At 56.3% G+C, this 18,674-nt stretch overlaps 3 protein-coding genes across 3 annotated transcripts in view; 1 reads left to right on the plus strand and 2 right to left on the minus strand.

Moving 5' to 3' along the window:
• Positions 1-306: 306 nt before the first annotated feature.
• MYD88 (MYD88 innate immune signal transduction adaptor) lies at positions 307-4,403 on the minus strand. Its single transcript, XM_087824611.1, has 5 exons — positions 4,064-4,403; positions 3,153-3,287; positions 2,562-2,742; positions 2,286-2,377; positions 307-2,027 (listed from the first exon to the last, which is right to left on the minus strand). Exons 1-5 carry the CDS (start codon positions 4,401-4,403, stop codon positions 1,873-1,875), a joined length of 903 nt encoding a protein of 300 aa, XP_087680737.1. The 3' UTR covers positions 307-1,872.
• A 1,890-nt stretch (positions 4,404-6,293) lies between these two features.
• Positions 6,294-16,634, plus strand: ACAA1 (acetyl-CoA acyltransferase 1). Its single transcript, XM_016196181.2, has 12 exons — positions 6,294-6,522; positions 6,704-6,797; positions 7,739-7,796; positions 10,246-10,325; positions 10,606-10,648; positions 12,398-12,496; positions 13,414-13,494; positions 14,637-14,827; positions 14,980-15,159; positions 15,465-15,520; positions 15,601-15,746; positions 16,096-16,634. Exons 1-12 carry the CDS (start codon positions 6,346-6,348, stop codon positions 16,169-16,171), a joined length of 1,281 nt encoding a protein of 426 aa, XP_016051667.2. The 5' UTR covers positions 6,294-6,345; the 3' UTR covers positions 16,172-16,634.
• Positions 16,629-18,674, minus strand: part of DLEC1 (DLEC1 cilia and flagella associated protein) — a 41,603-nt gene continuing 39,557 nt past the window's right edge. Inside the window, exons 34-37 of the mRNA XM_016196205.2 lie at positions 18,451-18,612; positions 17,208-17,361; positions 16,858-16,981; positions 16,629-16,781 (exon numbers count right to left, since the gene is read on the minus strand). Coding sequence (XP_016051691.2) covers positions 16,658-16,781; positions 16,858-16,981; positions 17,208-17,361; positions 18,451-18,612 — 564 coding nt within the window. The 3' untranslated portion in view covers positions 16,629-16,657. The remainder of the gene's footprint in view (positions 16,782-16,857; positions 16,982-17,207; positions 17,362-18,450; positions 18,613-18,674) is intronic.

Genomic DNA, 18,674 nt, shown 5'->3' on the forward strand with positions numbered 1-18,674 from the left:
GGTTATATATAGTTCTCTATATATTCTGGGTAATGATCAGATATGTGACCAAAAAAGGTATTTTTATAATTGGTCTCTTTGAACCAGGATCCAACGAAGTCTCACAGTATTAATATGTTCTCTTGTCCAATCTGGAATAAATCCCTCTCAAGGTTTCTTTTCCATTACTGACTTCGTTGGTCCAGCCTTCAGGAAACCCCTGCCAAACCCACAGGAACCTACCCTATAGGCCAGTTTCTTACCCAGGAGAGCCCCATCCCAGGTTACCACTTTCAAACTCCTTCTAGACACAAATGAAACCCGCTGTTCTCAAAGTAGAAAACTCTTTATTATAAACCCAAGATACAGGAGAAATGACACAGGCATTTCTCAGCTCTTTGAAATTCTCACAATGCATACAAAATAGGTGTGAGATACTTTCTTGAAATTGTCTTAAAAATACTCCCTAGTATCAAAGCGGGGATAGGTGCATGGCAGCTAAGTGCTCCATTAAGATTGTGCAGAGAGGGGCCTTCAGTCCCTCCCCAGGCCCCAAGGAAAGGTACCTCACACCAGCCCTGCTGGATGTGGAGCAGAGACATGCATTTTCTATTAGATTTAGGGTCCTGGTATCTGCTCTGGGACAGAGACCTGAGAACATGGTATTTTCTCCCCAAAGGAGAGCTTGAGGTTAACTAATGTACAAATCCCCCAGAGAGGGAGAGGGGAAAACAGCTGTCTGCTGCTGACTTGCTCTGTGAGGTCAAGCAGCTCTTTTCCCTGCGCATAGCTTCACTGAAGGTGTAAATGCTGGCATATCAGGTCCTTTCTAGAGGCTGGTTTCAATGAAGTGGGAAAAAAGAGAAAAGGAATACAAGAGGGTTCCATTTTTGTCCACGGTTAGACCCCCCACAATGGTGGGACTATCTCACCCGGCTGTACCTGGGAGCTATAGCTATACCCAGGGAAATGTATGGATGGAGGTGCACGTGTGCGCATGCATATGTGCGTGTGTGTACGTGTGTCCATGTGCCCACAAGCTCTGGGGCAGGAGGCTCTTACATGGTCCTGGTTTGTAAACTAGTCCCAGCAAGCAACTTTGTAAGGCAATCAAGGTACAGAAAGTTGGTGGGAAAGCTCTCTGTGGGTGGCCCAGGGAGGAAGGTTTCTTGCTTACCCCGCCATGGGGACCCAGCCTCAGAACCCAAACTCGGTGGATCCCATCCCGTGTCAGGCAGAGCCGAGGGTGTGTCCATAAGCACCCTGACGGGTTGACATGTAAAGCAGCCCCAACCGCTTAGAGGACTTGTCACATTGAAACCGGGAAAGGGCTGGGAGGAATCCAAGAGGAAGGCAGAGGTGAATCCATGGGGAAATCAGACTCAAAGGTGGGATCTCCCTGTGCTAAGCCACTATCTACCCTGGGGGCAGGAGGAAGTGGGATGTGAGGTGGGCAATGAGTAGGCACCATTGTGGAAGCAGCTGCCCTGGCAGTGCCGGGCCCCAGCAGCCAACTCTCTCTCAGCCAAGATCTGTCTCCCCCGGGAGACCCAGAACAACGCTTTACCATTTCCCACAGTGATTCAAACACGGCTACTGCCTGTTCTCCCCACCCTGCTCAGTTCTCAGTTAGGGAAACTGAGGTCTAAGATGTGTGGATGGGTCAGAGATGGCTCCTCTGGTCCTCCTCGCAGTTCCAGCTGGCACATCCACTCACAGCCATTGGTTCCACACAGAACATGAGATGTGATGTCCAGAAATGTCCAGTGGCTGCAGATGTGTCTGTGGAGTTGGCACCTCAAGGAATCCCCCTACAACCGCAGTGGGAGGCAGGGGCAGAAGTACAAATACAGGCAGACAGACACACGTACACCCAGGGTCCCAGGTCAGTCTTCAGGGCAGGGACAGGGCTTTGGCGAGGCGAGTCCAGAACCAGGACTTGGTGCAGGGGTTGGTGTAGTCACAGACAGTGATGAACCGCAGGATGCTGGGGAACTCTTTCTTCATTGCTTTGTATTTGACGGGGATCAGTCGCTTCTGATGAGCACCTACAAGCCAAGGGGTGTAGAGCTGGCACCAGGCCTTTGTCCCACAGTGGGTGGGACCAGTCCCTAGCCCAGGATTAACAACAGCCCTCTCCCAACTAAGCATCCCTGGAACACATTCAGCCACACAGAAGGTACTCAGGTGTGCAGTGACCTGCAGGATTTCCTTGATATTGCACCCATGGTCCTTGGTGAGGAAAGGCTGGCATCCTGAAGCCCCACCCATCTATTCTTCTGTAGCAAGGGAAGGACTGAGCTTACCTGGAGAGAGGCTGAGTGCAAACTTAGTCTGGAAGTCACATTCCTTGCTTTCCAGGTAATCATCTGAGACAACTACCACCATCCGGCGGCACCTAGGGAAGAGTGGGCAGGTTGTAGGCACTGTGGAGACACAGTTCAGCATACTCCCAAGGGATGGCCTTGGGAGGAGCCCACTGTGCCCAGGCTAGACAGGGCCCAGCTGGGAAAATCCCAGCATCTGGATCCCTGGGCAGGGCTTTGTGTACCCACCCACTCGCCCCCTGGCCACTAGCCAACCTCTTCTCAATGAGCTCACTGGCAATAGAACAGACACAGGTGCCAGGCAGGACATCACGGTCTGAAACACACAACTTCAGCCGGTAGTTTGTCTGTTCCAGCTGCTGGATCATCTCCTGTACAAACTGGATGTCGCTGGAGCAGTAGCAGATAAAGGCATCAAATCGCTCAGGCATTTGCCCTGGGTGCAGAGAATAAGGGTGATGGTCAGAGTTCTGTTGGAAGGCTGGGGAGAAGCCCAGCCAGGAGCCCCCAGTGCAGATGACCCTGGTCCTGGACCCCACACCAACCCTGAGATGACACTAAAAAAAGTGCTCTTCCCAGGAGAGGAAAGATGAGCACCTCCCCACCACCCTCGGCCTGGGCCAAGCCCTGGGTTGAACATGAGACAGACACATCATTTCATGAGTTTCATACCCACTCAGAGGCAGGACTATTATTATTCCCATTTCTCAGGTGAAGAAACAGGCTTAGAGATATTAAGTGACTTGCCCAAAGTGCCACAGCCCATCTGCTTTCAACAATCATGCTCTAAACACCACAATGTCCTATGGCCCACCTGTCCCACCTGGATCAGTATTAGGCCCTTACCCATGGGGTCATCGAGTGTGGTGATGCCCGCCAGCTCTGCCGTCCGTGGGACGCTGCTGTCCACAGCAGCCACCTGTAAGGGCTTCTCAGACTCCTCCTGCTGTTGCTTCAGAATATACTTTTGGCAGTCCTCCTCTGTGGGGAAGAGACAGAGTGTGGCAGGCTCCCCAGGGGTGCCCCATGCCTCTATCCACAGTCAGGCTCCAGCCCCGGTCCCACCTCCCTGGCCATGTTGGGCTCTAGGGTCTCTCCAGCTGACTGGTGCCACCCGCTGTTGGGACAGCTCTGAAAAGTTGAGCTCCCAGCTGGCTCTGACCATTCCAAAGGGATGTCATTGGTGTCCTAGCCATTTGGAAAGCCATCAAGGTCAGGTTTGTATCTTTCTATGCTTTTGCCCTAACACCCTTTCCTAGGGCCCGGGAGAATAGAACCCAAGGTCTGCTTCTAAAAGCCACAGCTAATGTGAGGGGGGGGGGCATGCAAGAAGGGCCCAGGGACCCAGTGGTTCTGTGCAGGGAGGCCAGAGGCTCCAACCAAGCAAGGTGCGCCTGTCTGTGGGCAACTGTCCCCATGCCTATGCAGGAAGCGGCGCATTTCCTAGGCACCCGAGGTTTCCAAGGCTGTCAGGTTTCAGTCCCTCACCTGCCCTGTCGCTCTACCTGAAGCGACCCAGACACCCGCACAGAGGACCCGATTCTGACTCCTGGTCCTAACGCAAAGCCTTTGCCGTTCCCCTTCGTTCTCCGTGTCGCCGGGCCTCCCCCTCCCTTCTCTGGTCGCTCCCACGCTCGGTACCGCAAGAGGGAACGGTCCGGCACGGCTCCCCCCTGCAGGCTGCCCCCCCTCTCTACGCCCGGGGGCGGGGGCCTGGCCGGGGCGCGCCCGCCGAGGCCGGCACGGGGCGTCCTCACCGACGCTGGGCCCCAGGTCCAGCAGCACGTCGTCGCGGCCCAGCTTGGCCAGCAGCTCGAGCAGGCGGCCCACCGAGGCGCCCGGGCGGCCCTGCCAGTCGTCCAGCAGCTTGCGGGTGGGGTCGGCGTGCGCCTCCAGCTGCCGGATCTCCAGGTACTCGAAGCCCATCTCCTCCGCCAGCGCCGTCCAGTCGGCGGCCACCTGCGTGCGCACGTTCAGGAACAGGGACAGGCGGCGCCGCACCCGCACGTTGAGCGCGGCCAGGGGCAGGGAGGCCGCCGAGGGGGCGAGGGCGGGGGCGACGGCGGTGGGCCCCGCGCGGGGGGCTGCGGCAGCCATCGTGGCGCCCCCCGGAGCGGGCGCGCGGTCGCGTCGGGGCCCGGGCGCGCACTTCCTCCTTCCCCTCGGGCCCCGGCTCCCGGCCCCGCCCCGCGGGTTTCACTTTCCGAGAAGCGCCGCCCTCCCCTCCCATCTGCAGCCTCTGCCCAGTGCAGAGGTGGGGGCGCCCCACCCCTGCCCTCGGGGGACCGTGCTTGTAGGATGAGGAAACTGGGTAGCTGCCTTTTGAGGGCTGGGGAGGCCCACAGGCCTGACCTGGGGGGGGGGGGCTGGTGCGCGCGGGGGAGGCGGGGGGAGGGGTGCCGAGCTTCCTTCGGGGCTGGTAGGGAGCGGGGGCCATGCCCTTTGGAATCTCGTGGAGTCACATCCTCCCAGTGGGGGGTTTGAGGGGTTCGTGCGGCCCTGCCCTCGAGGGTGGTGGGGGAGGAGGCAAGGATTGTGTGTCCCCATCTGCTGGAAACACACAGTCCTGCCCGCAGGAGTAGGGGGAGCCCTCGCCCCGGTCTCGGAGGCAGAGGCGGGAAAGTGCTTACTGCCCTTTGGGGTCTGAGGCGTGCCGCGGCCCTGGCCGTGGAAGGCGGGGGTACAGCCCTACCCTCCGGGGTGGGGCTGACAGGGCGCCCTGGACTTGGTTGTCTGGGGCGGGGGGGGGGGGGGGGAGCAGTACTACTCTCTAGGGCGGCGATTTTCAACCCTGTGCCCCGGCACACTGATGTGCCACAGGAATTTTTAAAACATGCAGCACCTGGCTATTTAGTCAGGGACACTGACCTCTTTCCCCCTAGATTGTAAAATAAATTAAATAAATAAATAAATAATAAATATGACAACAGTCAACACAAAGATAGCCGTCCTGTGAATAAATCAAAATTATACCCATTTTTTTTCAGATCGGCAAAAAATATAGTTTTTGGTATGCTGCAGAATTTTAGTACTTAGTTTGTGTGTGCCATGAGATGAAAAAGGGTGGAATCGTTGCTCAAGGGAAACACACTGCCATTGGGAGTCAAGGGGGCACCTGGCCTTGCGCTTTAGGTTTGGGGAGACTCAGCCTGACCTGGGGCACTCTGGTTCATTCATTCTATAGGTGTGTATGGCTCACTTAGTGTCAAGCATGTCGCGGGCACCACGGATAGAGGATCCCTTGCTGCCTCGGTGGAGGATCCCGGCCTAGTGGTGGGGCTGGGCGCTCGTCCGATCATCCCAAATGACTGTAACGCTGGTAATTTACAGACTTGTGCGGGGCTCTCTCCAGACAGGGAGCTCGTGCGCCTTTGAACAATCCATTCTCTTGCCGCCTCAGACGCCCATATTCCCTCAGTCTTCTCGACAGACTTCCCAGGAGAGCCCACGCACGTCGGGGTACGGTCCTGGGCAGTCTCAGAATTACTTAGGTGCTGGGATCCAGGAGGCAGCAGAGAAGACGAGACCAGGGAAGAACGGTTCGAGTCCCGGCCTCCTTCCCAGCAGGAAGCCGTGGGCTGGGCTCCGGCGGCCCGGCCTTCTGTTTGGCGGCTGGCAGCGGGCTGAGTTGCGGGGGACGGAGCCCAGGCAGTGGCGGAGTTTTTTTTCCAAGATGCCTAAAGGGCTCTTGGAGTCTGACCGCGCGTTTCGCAATCTCCTCCAATCCACATTTCTGGGCGGGGCTTCAGAAAGGTCCACCTCCTGGTTGGCAGCCGTAGGCTACCTAGGCGGGGCTTTGACTGGATGACCCCTGCGATAGGTGGTTTAGTTTGCGGCGGGGGCGGGCCTTAAGGCAGACTCACCTTCTGGTTGGCTGGGGCAGGAGGTGGGCGGGACTTTGGGGGAGTAGGGCGCGTCAGTTGCGCAGGTCTGTGGGCGGTGTTTAGGCTTCCAGGGTAAAGGTGCAGTTTCGCGACAGTTTTTCGGTTCCGACGCTGTGTTCCGGGCCGGGCGGGGGTTTACCGGGCCGAGCTGCGCGATGCGGAGGCTGCAGGTGGTGCTGGGCCACCTGAAAGGCCGGCCTGATGCGGACGGGACGCCCGCGCTGCAGGCCGCGCAGTGCTGGAGCGTCGCTCGCAGCGCGTCGCCCGAGGACGTGGTCGTGGTGCACGGGCGGCGCACGGCCATTGGCCGAGGGGGCCGCGGCGGCTTCAAGGTGAGGCCCCGGGTCGGTCGCGGGGTGAGAGACGGCGCGCTGGGGTCTGGCTCCGCCGCGCGGTTCCCTTGGCGCCGGAGGCCGCTCGGCTGCAGAGCTGTGAAAGGGGGGCAGGTAGTGGAGGCCCTGGGACCTCGCGCACCGACGGCCGGGGCCACCGCGGCCGCGCTTCTCGCTGCAGGACACCACCCCCGACGAGCTGCTCTCGGCCGTCTTGACCGCGGTTCTCCAGGACTTGAAGCTGAGCCCGACCCAACTGGGAGACATCTGCGTGGGTGAGCACGCCGCCCGGGCCCTGGGCTCGGCCCCCTCGCGCTCCCACCTCGCCACCCTCCAGGCACCGGCCTGGTGTTGTCACTGAGGGGGACGTCGGGGGACTGCACACAGATGCATTTGTCTTTTTAGGACTAGGCTCCGCCCCCGCCTCCAGGCACTTTCTGCCCTCCTCCAAGCACATTCGGCATGTTAAGTTTGGTAGAAAGCAGGGCTTTCCAGTGACAGACATTCTCTAACGCCAAGACACTTGGCACAGGTTTGAGGACACCCTAGGAGACCTGAAACTGTGGGGTTTTCTACCGATCCCGACAATCAGTTTCTGCTACCACAGAACAGAGGTAGCATCAAAAACAGTCTAGTCCAATCCCTCACTTACAGATGGAGAAACTGAGGCCTGGGAATTTGCAGCAGAGCTCTGGATCTGAATCCAGGGCTTCCTCACCTTTGGTCAACTCTTTTTCCCCACCTCTACTCTTCTAGCGTCAAAACAACATAGTGTGGCAAAAGTCTTATTAAATACCGTAGATGCCACCACCCCTAGGTTCCACCTATGGAGTGACGGCAGGGATTGGCAGAGGACACTTGGAGAGGTGTTGCATCTTCAGAACCCCATTTACCTAGCCGACCGAACCAGTTTGTTTGACTTCAAGCTTTGCACTGCATTCTTTCCTTTCAATGACAGGCAGGCAACCTGCTCATTGTGTGCTGATTTGGAAGGGGGGGGGTCATACACTACAACACTGTAGTGTATGACCAGGAAGAGCTACTATATAGCTTGCTCCCCCAGCTCCACACCTTGGACATTTCAAGGCCTCAAGTGAGCCTGCTCAGGGCTCGTGTTTCTGAAGAAAGATCTGGAATGTTCCCTCTCTGATATGCACAGATAGACCTTAGTGCCCCGAACACCAACAGGCACTGAATGAAGGTTTGTTGTCCACAGGAAATGTGCTTCAGCCGGGGGCCGGGGCAATCATGGCCCGAATCGCCCAGTTTCTGAGGTAAACTTCCAGTTCTAGCTCTGGTTGGCCATTTTGACTCTTGAGTGGGCTCAGGCCTCAGGGAACTCAGCTTGTGGACGGGAGAGAATCAGCTTGGATACCCAACCTGGACGCAGCCAGGGTCCTCGGCACCCTGCTCTTGAGAACCCTACCTTTCCTCTACAGTGGCACCTCAGTTTTTGAACGTCTCCATTGACAAGCATTTTGGGTTACGAATGCCGTAAACCCAGAGGTAAATGCTTCGGTTTCCGAACATGCCTCGGAAGTCGAACATGCCATGCTGCTCCCGCTGAGGGCAAGATCCTGAGACCTAGCTGTCGGCTGTGGATCCCTCAGTTTCCGAATGTTTCAGAACTCGAAAGGGCTTCCGGAACGAGTTACATTCGAAAACTGAAGGGAGATGTGTTACCTGGCACTGGGTCAGGACAAACAGGGCCTTTGAGACTGTAGCAAAAGATCTGACCTGAATTCTAGCCAAAGTCAATTTATTGCTTTGCTTTTTCTAAGTACTCTTTGGATTCTGTCCTCTTTTGCCAGGTCAGTAACCAAGTAGGCACCCTGAAGAGTGACGTTCAGGTTTTTTGCCAGTTGAGCAAGTGGGGACCTTCAGTCATATTCCGTCAGCAGAGACTTAGGGACAGGGCAGAACTTGAGGAGAGGGGTAGCCCAGGAGGGGCCTTGGTCGACTTGCCCTTCACTTCTTGCTGTCTCAAGACAGAGGAGGAATGCTTAAGTTATTTTCACGTGTAGATTTAAGAACCACTTAGCTCTGTACTCCTAACAGCATGGAGAAAAAATAGTGGGAACATTGGCCAGTGAAGGACCAGGAAAGCTAACAAAACCTCTCGGGACCAGGAGAGGTTCAGACTGCTTAGCCTGGAGTTCAAGGACTCCCAGGATCTGGTTCCGGGCTTGCCTCCCAGCCTTATCTTCCCAGCTGCGTGCTGGCCTTGACTCTTCCTCTTTCAGCCAGCCTGCCTGCCCACAATCCCTATGCGGGTCATTCTGTCCCTACCTCCTCTCTCTGCCCTAGCTAAACCCTTTCCAAACAGTTTCGCCATTTGCCTGACTTCCCTGAGCTCCCAGGGTTAAAGTGACCTCCACAGCAGCCAGCCATGTGCTTTCTTGTGATGTGCTTTGTCTTCTTGCTCTGTTATTTCAGTCTCTGCTAGGTGATTCATTTTGTGTGTGTTGGTCGGGCATCCTCTAGGGCATTGTATTATAAGCCTCTCAGCATCCCTCAGGTGGTATCTTGTACTGAGTGGATGCTTAGCGAAAACTTGGGGGGTTGGGTGAAGGGGTGGTAACTCTTCCTCTTTCAGCCAGCCTGCCTGCCCACCATCCCTATGCTGGTCATTCTCTCCCTACCTCCTCTCTCTGCCCTAGCTAGACTCTGCCCAAACAGTTTCGCCATTTGCCTGACTTCCCTGAGCTCCCAAGGTTAAAGTGACCTCCACAGCAGCCAGCCATGTGCTTTCTTGTGATGTGCTTTGGGAGTTAGGGGACCTAGGAGGCTAGCCATCTGAGAGGGCCTCAGTAGACCCTGCTGCACCCAAAATCACCAGAGTGCTTTTACCCCCTATGATTTAGTCTGAGGGTCTGGGGTTTTTCCCAGGACAGGTTTTTTGTGTGTATGTGTGTTTTTTAAATATATCTTTATCGATCTCAGAGAGAGGAAGGGAGAGGGAGAAAAACATCAATGATGAGACAGTCGTCATTGATCGGTTGCCTCCTGCATGCCCCTAAGTAAGGATGGAGCCCACAACTCTGGCATGTGCCCTGACTGGGAATCGAATCGCAGTCTCCTGGATCCTAGGTCAATGCTCAACCGCTGAGCCACACTCAGCTGGGCTCCCCAGGACAGGTTACATCAGGAGGGACAGCCCCACCAGCTCCCAGGGCAACTACCAGAGTGGGAGCCTGAGGGAACCCACTAGAACAAGGAATGTTAGAACACCATCAGGGTCTTTGACCAGCTGGGAGCAGACTTTCCAGAGAGAAGGAACAGAAAGGGTTAGCCACGTGGTTACTGGCAAGGCTGCAGAGTAGAGATGGTTTCTGGCCTCATACTTTAGACATTTCTTTTGCTCTGGTTCTCTGTTCTTTGGGAGACACAGATGTACTATAGTTTTCATTTTTGAATCTTCAAAGGGAGAGAAAGAAGGATCCCTGTGGCCTAACCAGCTTTCCCTTGCCTTTGGCTGTGAAGAGAATTGGCCTTGGTTGAAGAGAATCACAGGATGGGAGGGCATGTGCTTGTGGGGCCCCGGGGACCAAGCGCCTGTAGAGATGGAGTCTGCCCAGTACGGATCTGGCCTGGAGTGGGGAAAGGGCTGCTGGTTTTGCACCCACTGATGGGACAGTCGTGTTGGCCAGGAGCACAGGCCTGCTTTCTGTGAGAGCCTGGCAGGGCAGAGGGGGCTGACTGTGGTGTCACCTTCTGTTTCAGTGACATCCCAGAGACTGTACCTTTGTCCACTGTCAATAGACAATGTTCTTCGGGACTCCAGGCAGTGGTCAACATAGCTGGTAAGTTGTGACTGGGTGGGTGCTCATTGCTACAGCCTGGCTCTGGGAATTTGGGTCAGCAAAGTCACCATCTACTGGGCAAGCAGTAAGGATCTCTGAGAGGACTCATCACAGAAAGAGAAAGACAGCCCCCTGCTGCTACCCCCAGCCTTTTCTGGACACTTCCTGGGTCTTCCATCTCTGAGGCTGGGGCCCACTTAGCAACCAGGTGGGGAAGAGGCTCCCCTGTGTCCAGAAGAGGACTCTGTTGAAGGATGTTTATGAAATGCTTTTGTTGCAGGTGGCATCAGAAATGGGTCTTATGACATTGGCATGGCTTGTGGGTAAGAATTTCTTTCTGCCAGAGCTTATTAACCAGCTTGTAACAATAAAACTAATACTCATCTCCTGAGTTCTCAGAGGCCCATGATTTCGGGATTTTCCCCTTTAGGCAGCTGCCTGGGAGAGGGTTCCCACAAATTCAGCTTAGAAGTAGCCCTCAGCTCTGACTGCTCAGGAATTGTTCACACTTCTCAGTGCTAATGGGGAAAGGAAGTGGGCTTTTAAAAGCTTGCTTTCTTGGAAATCTGTTGGGCTGGAGAATGTGGGCAAGCATTATGAGAAAATAGAGCTCTCAGGTTTCCTGCCATGGCTTTGGATGGTTCACGATGCTGCTGAGGGAGAAGTGGCAGTTTTGGTTCCCGAAAGCCAGGGACAGCTGCCTACTCTAACTAGTTTCTCACTTCCCTAGGCTATCTCCTTGTCCTTCACCCTGGTACCATGGTGGAAATTTCTGGCTGCCTCCTGGGTTCTGAGGGGCATGGTCAGATCTGTGGTGGTTTGAGCACTGTCAGCTGTGGCTCCATCTTTGCCTGCAGCATATGAAGCTGCAGTTGTACTGGGCAGTGCCTCCCAGGAGGGACGGTGTGGGGCTCAGGCTTGGTGGGCATCTGGTGCTGGGAGGACAGGCCAAGCAATGGCTTTGGCAGCCTAGGGAGGTGGGTGGCCCCCTTCAGCTCCTCTGGATAGTGTTTCTTCACGAGCATTGTTGGGCTGCCTCAGGGCTGTGCCCACTGGCACTAGGTTATATTGCCTTGTGTCTGCAGCTGTAAATAAAACCGAAGACCACACTGCAGGGACTTTGGCCGGGAAAGGGCTACTGCCCAGCCTGCCCTCTGATCAGTCTCTCACGTGCCTCTATCTTACTGTGGGAGGGAGAGGTGTGGGTACCTGGAGGAGAAGGCTTGAGTCTTCACGAGTTTCTTAGAGGGCACCTGAGGCCCCCACGCATGATAAGGACTGTGTTACTAAGGTATTAAGGGTCCTGAGCTAGTCTTGTCCCTGATATCACAGGCTCACTGTTCCCCGTAGGCTTTGATCGTGAAGAGTAGCCCAGAACATTCTAGTTGCGAGTGGTTTCTGGAGCCAGACTACCTCAATTTGGATCCCAGCTGAATGACCATGGACAAGTTACTCAGCTTCTCTGGGCCTCAGTGTCCTCTCCTATAAAATGTGGAAAACTACCTCAGCCCAGTTGAAGTTGATAAGATGAAATGTAACAGCAGCTAACTCTCTAGGGCATATATGTGACTCACACTGTACTAAAGACCTGGAAAGATTTGAAAATAGTGCTGGGCACATGAAAAGCATTCGGTCAGGGCTATGTGTTATCCTATGAGGCCTCGTGTTCCACCACCTCTTCAAAGCCCTTTGACCACACTAACCTGAGACCTCGCCTTCCTCTCAGTTCCCAGCACCTCCTCACCCATGCAGGCCACATCACTCTGGGAGCTGCAGCTTTTAAAATTTGTCTCTTCTGTCTTCTGAATTTGTGGTGCCTGAGGGCAGGGCCCAGGCTTTTGGATGTGTTTCCCCCTCTGTGGCTAACACTAGGCTGAGCTGCAGGAGCAGCTGAGTTAGGGAAGCATGGTCCTGCCACGAGCGTGGACTGTGCAGTGCTCTGTCCCACAGTCCCGGCTCTGCGTCGCTGACCAGCGCCTTGCTGGGACTCCCTGGCTACTCCCCAGCATTTGTCAGATGCACAGCCATTCGTGCCTGAGAGCTGCTGGTGATCTCCTCCTGCTCCTCCTTAGGGTGGAGTCCATGTCCCTGGCTGACAGAGGGAACCCTGGAAATATTACTTCTCGCTTGGTGGAGAAGGAGAAGGCCAGAGATTGCCTGATTCCTATGGGGTGAGTGTTCACCTGCAGCAGTGTGCCTGTGTCCCTCAGCTCCCTGCTGGCCTGGAGCAGGGCCTCGGGAACTCTGATCATCTTGTGGCTGGTGCTGCCTACCTGGGCCTTCTGCTTTTGCTCTTGGTCTGCTCTGCAGGGACTCAGGATGGGACTTGATGCTGCCCGAGTTCCTTCCCTTTCCTGAGCCCCCAGGTCCTCTCTGTGCCTCTGGGTTTCCAGACACATCCTAACCTGTTACTCCCTCCCTGGGGGGGTTCAGTCACACGAAGGATGATGGCAGCTGCACCCCAAAGCCTTGGAGAACTAGAAAGATGAATTAAGAAGCTTTGGTTACTGGACATGCTAGTGAGGGAACTTGGGCCCCAGCAGATGCAGTGTGGAAAGCATGTTGGGGGTTTCCTAGCACGTTAGCCCTCCTGCCAGCATCACTGAGCTGGGCCACCCCCAGAGTCCGTGGGCGGGGGGAACCCTGGCTCCACTTGAGGCTCAGAGAGGTCAGTGTCCTGGCTGCCTCCGCACCAGTGGCCATATCTCCAAGAGACACCAGAAGCCCAGGCGGAAGGCCTCGCTGTGGCCCTGGGTTCCCAGGATGAGGGCAGGCTCCACCTACAGTGAGCAGGAAGGTTTGGTGTGATCTTCCCAGAGGGGACTTGCGAGCCCTCATCTCCCACATTGAAGCAGTTTTCCTGAGGAGTAGAAAAAGCTGGCCAAAAGTAGCCAGGTAGTGCCCCTCCCATACCGTCTGCCCGTCTTCTCTTCCGGTCTCTGGTGTATGAGCCTCTGAGAGTCTGGGTGACTCCCTGTCTGTGCCCCTGCACTCCCCGAGTTGTCATTACTGTCTCTAATGACAGCTGCACCGCCTGGCCAGTCCTAGGCTGCCAGACTGCACCCTCTGTTTGCTGTTTGTCTTCTAGGATAACCTCGGAGAATGTAGCCGAGCGGTTTGGCATTTCACGGGAGAAGCAGGATACCTTTGCACTGGCTTCCCAGCAGAAGTGAGTGTTGTTTTGGGTGGAGCGTTTAGAGGCTGACCTAGGTGGTCTTAGGTGAAGCTGCCCTTAGACCAACTACATAGGGCAGCGAGTGGTTCCGAGTCTCGTGCCTCACAGGATGGAGAGGGAAGCAGGGGCCAGGCCACTGTGCATGTTAGCACTTCCATGTCCTGCTACTGTCTGTCCACCCTGAGTGTCTGCTTCCTACTGGGCCTCAGTTTCCCCATCTGTTCATTGGGGGTGGAACTGTAATGAGGGCCAGGACTCTTGTCTAACTGCTGTGGTTTGGTGATTAGACATGGTAGCCACAGGCTCCTCTGGATAGCCTGGAGCGTGGGGTCAGCATTGCTGGGGACCCGGGCATCCCAGCTTCTGGACCACTCCTACATCCGGGGTAGCATCCTGAGGCAGGGGCTGAGGATGACATCAGAGGAACCCCAGGGGCTCAGGCCTCTGGGCAGGAGCAGGCTGAAGTTGGCAAGCCCCAACTGCCCAGGGAGAGGACAGCAAAGTAAGGGAGTCGTATCTGGCCAGGTGGGCTTCTCTGAGGCAGTGGTACTTAGCCACTTGGCGTCAAGTAACCATTTGAGAATTTGGTGAAAGCTATGGATTTCTCCCTTGGGAATGCCCCGGGCACTTACATTTTGCATATGATTCTAAGTATCACCCTAAAATGCCCTGTGGATTTACACTGTTTCAATACTAAGATTCATCAAGTAGTTTAGTATATGTCATTTTACGTAAGTGGGAACTGGGGGACAGATGAAACTGAGCCCTAGTGATCAAACAGAAAAGTTGGCAGAACCCAGCACAGATATCTCTGGGACGCTATACTCACTTTGGCATAGAAAGCCTAGCAGGCTCAGTCCCTCATGGGTATCAGACTCAATGGGGAGCCACCACCTCCATACCTTCTCCTCCCCCGTGAACCTGGGATTGGCGGGGATCTGAAGATCTGAGGCCTCCTAATCCCACGGCCAGGTAGGGGTAGTGGGGACCCACAGTAGTCCCTCAGAGCTTCCCAAGGCGAGTGTGTCCCAGTATTTAACAGTCTGAGCTTGCGTGTCTGCCCCAATGGGGAGGAAGTGGAGGCAGCAGAGGGACCTCAGGAAGGAAGGGAGTCTCACTGTCCATGGTGCTGGCAGGGCAGCCAGAGCCCAGAGCAAGGGCTGTTTCCAAGCTGAGATTGTGCCTGTGACCACCACAGTCCTTGATGACAAGGGCAACGAGAGGAGGATCACCGTGGACCAGGATGAGGGTATCCGCCCCAACACCACCATGGTGGGCCTGGCCAAACTGAAACCTGCCTTCAAGGAGGGCGGCTCTACCACTGCTGGTGAGGCTGGGCTGGGGGAGGGAGGAAGAAGGGGCCGTGTCCGTGCTGGGTGTTCTCTGGGAGCCTGGAGCCACCAGGCAAGGTGGACATAGGAGGGCTGGGCTGCCTCAGCCCTGCTCTGAGGCCTCCTTACCCCTATGGTTTGCCTCTAGGAAACTCTAGCCAGGTGAGCGATGGGGCAGCTGCCATCCTGCTGGCCCGGAGGTCCAAGGCAGAAGAGCTGGGCCTTCCCATCCTTGGGATCCTGAGGTCCTATGCAGTGGTTGGGGTCCCACCTGACATCATGGGGATTGGTCCGGCCTATGCCATCCCTGTAGCTTTGCAAAAAGCAGGTAAGGTGGCTCCTTCATGCCCTACATCTGGATCTTCCTTCTGCCTCTCAGTCTGAGGCCATGTGTGTCCTCTTGCCTGAGGGTGGTGGTCCTATGGGGGCTGCAGAGTGAAGGTGGGACAGACTAGCACCTCTGCCAGGAGCCCTTCCTGACCCCACTCTGGGACCTACTCATGCATCTGAAACAAAGACAGAAACACCAGACAGAAACACCAGGCCAGGGATGGGGTGGGCCCTTGGGGATTGAGAGCCCTGCTGAGGGTAAGGGGCCACTGGGTCAGCTGAGGCCTTTCTCCTTGCCTGCAGGGCTGACAGTGCATGACGTGGACATCTTTGAGATCAATGAGGCCTTTGCAAGCCAGGTGAGCCTTTGTTTCTCCACATTGAGCCAAGGGTGCAGGGGACGGGAGGGAGCTAGAGCTGAAGCTCTGCCTCCTCTCAGGCTGTCTACTGTGTGGAGAAGCTAGGACTGCCCCCTGAGAAGGTGAACCCTCTAGGGGGTGCCGTGGCTTTGGGCCACCCACTGGGCTGCACTGGGGCTCGACAAGTCATCACGCTACTCAACGAGCTGAAGCGCCGTGGGAAGAGGTGAGGCCGACTCCCCATGGGGGTGTCCTGGAGGATGCCCAGGCTGGGCATCTGAGGGCTGTAGGGGGAAGTATACTTTCACACACTCTGAATTAAGGATGCAGGAGTGTGACCCCCCCGTTTTCCATGAGAGCCTGCCCTGAAGGGGACCCTGGCCTGCCTGCAGCCAACACCTGCCACCATGTGTGTGCCCAGGTGGGCAGGCAGGGAATTACATACCCATAGATTTTCATCCTCTGTGCCCGCGGAGACCTTGGTGTACCCAGCTCTGCCTGGTCTGGAGAAAGCCCGGTGGGGGGGCTTCTGCCCTTTGTGCCCTCACCCAGCCAACACAGCGTTGCTTCCACAGGGCATATGGGGTGGTGTCCATGTGCATTGGGACCGGAATGGGAGCTGCTGCTGTCTTTGAATACCCTGGAAACTGAGGGTTGCACTCCCCAGACAGGCGAGAAAGCAACACTACAGAAGTGGCGCCACAGGGGAAAACTCAGCGTGGGTGGTTGTGGCGGCAGTGGGCAAATCAAGGCACTTCAACTAATTTGGAAAACGTGAACACTGATGGCACAGTATGGGAGTGGGTGAGGTACTGGGCCACCAAGGCCACCATGTAATACTTGTGGATGGGGAATGCAATAGACACAGTAAATGTATGTTAGCTTATCTTGGTGGCTGTGGTTTATTCCAAGGGCCAGGTCTTACCACACTGGTCTTGTCTCTGCTCACTGTGGTATGGCCCATGAGGACAGAGTGCAGGACCTGCGCTGAGACCAGTGCCCTGGAGGGAGTCCCTCCATCCCAGGAGCTGCTCAGAGGTCCTCAGAGGTCCCCATGCATAGCACACCTGTTTCTTAGTTCTGGGCCATGTTTATTCCCAAAGTTGGCAGGGGGAGGGGTATTCTGAGGACAGAACCTCAGAGCTGGTAGGGTGACACAAATCTCTCATCGTAAGAGCCTCGGCCCCGGAGCCGCAGGGTGCAGGCATTCTCTCCGAGCACACCTTCCACCACCAGCGTGGATTCATACAGCTCATTGCTCCTGTGGACCCAGGGGGTGAGATCAGGAAGGAGTTCCAGCCTGAGGGCAGTGCTGGAGAGGTGGAGAGGGGCTGTACCTTGCAGTGAAGAGAACCTGCAGGCTGATGGAAGTTGGAGGCGCGTTGACTGGTCGTGCCTCCAGCATTCCACTGCTTGGGGAGACCCTGAAGGCCACAGGGTCCTTGTCCGGCTCCTTCTGGCCTGCACCAAGGGGAAGGGAGCATATATGTGGGCAGGCAGCTCCATGTACTGCCCCAGGAGTACGTTCCCTGCATCTCTGGGGGATCACTTAGGATTGGGGAACTGGCCATCCCTGTAGGAATTCCCAGGTGGTACCAGCCTGCAGGGACAGGACACATAGGCCCCTTCCTGGGGGTCCTGGCCCAGCTGCATGGGAGCAGTGGGCAGACAGGAGAGCATGACATACCCATCAGCACAGTCCAGTAGCTCCGGCAACCGCTCAGGTTCATCAGGTAGACCTCCCGGACCCGCCCCTGGTTCACAAAGCAGGTCCCAAAATCCACCCAGCTGGTAGAGAGCTGCAGCTCGGGCACAGACACGGTGGCCCGCAGGGGCACCACCTAAGGACACAGAACCTTTACCTTGAGGACCAGGCGACCTTGCCCACCCCTGCTGGGCTCTGAGCCAGGGTCTCAGGGACACATGAGCCCTGCCGACTCCAAGCACTGGCGCTTCTGAGGAGCGCACAGGCAGCACTGTGGAGGTGGTGGGGGCTGGTGTCAGCATCTAAAGCTGGAAGCTGCCGGTGGGCTTCTGCGCAGACAGAGGGCCGGAAGGCACCAACTGCGCCCCCTGCCACCCCTGCCCTAATCGAGCTCCCTGGTCGGCTGCCCTCTTGCCTTCCTCTTGCTCCCATGGGGCCCCAGCGCCCAGCCCTGTGTTCCTCTTGGACTCTAGGCCATCTCCCCCTTTCCCTTGACATCAGGGCCACCTGTGCCCTGAGCGCCCTAGCTCCTGACAGCCCCACTACCACCACGTCACCTCAGGCACTGTCTGACTTACCTTATTACCTTGGCCTCTCCTGCCCCTGGCTCCAACAGCTGCCCAAGTACCAGGCTAGAGGGCTCACCTGGCTCTAGCGCTTAGATCCTTCCTTTTGGCCTCTCTGGAATCCACTCCCCAAGTCAGGCCATTCCTTCACGTTCCTCACCTGCACCTTCCCGCTGGGCCCCTACCTGCCTGGGCCCCTCCAGCTCAGCCCCACACCACAGCCTGTGATCTTCTGTCAGTCCACAGACCCAGGCCCGTGGTGTTCACCCTGGTGCTCAAAGCCCCACAAGAGCCTGGGAGTCCATCCCTCAGGTGCTCACTATTCCCACCCATCAGGCCATTCCCTCGGCCTGGCTTTTAATATGGTTTCCCTTTTCATTAAATAGTGATTAAATAGGCGGCTTCACATGCCACCTCCTCCTAGAAGCCTTCCTCGATTTTTCACTGTATAGTGCCTCACCTGGCTCTGAGCTCCTAAGGCAAGTAAGGATGAATGGCCCTCATCTCTCCATGGTCAAGGCCTTTTTCAAGGCAGACTGGACCTGCAGGGCAAGGGCTTGGGGCTCCTCTTATTTCTGAGGGCCCTGTTGGGGTTTGCCTTCGTCTGACCCCAACCCAGTTCCACCCTCCTCAGCTCTTGGGACATGCCTGGGACTCACCTGAGAGGTCTGGTTGGTGTACTCTAGGAGCAGATTCTGGGTAAACACCATCTCTTTCTCTCCACTTGTGCTCTGCCGAATGTCCACTCCGGGCAGCATCTGGTCACCCGGGAGCTTCTGATAGGAGAGCAGCTCCAGGGAGAGCGAGAAGGACACATCCACCTGAGCAGACAAGAGCCAACCGTCACCTCAGGCTGCTGAAGGCAGGTGGCAGCTTCCCCACC

Source organism: Miniopterus natalensis, chromosome 15 (assembly GCF_054644295.1).
Source record: "Miniopterus natalensis isolate mMinNat1 chromosome 15, mMinNat1.hap1, whole genome shotgun sequence".
Taxonomy (NCBI): Eukaryota; Metazoa; Chordata; class Mammalia; order Chiroptera; family Miniopteridae; genus Miniopterus; species Miniopterus natalensis.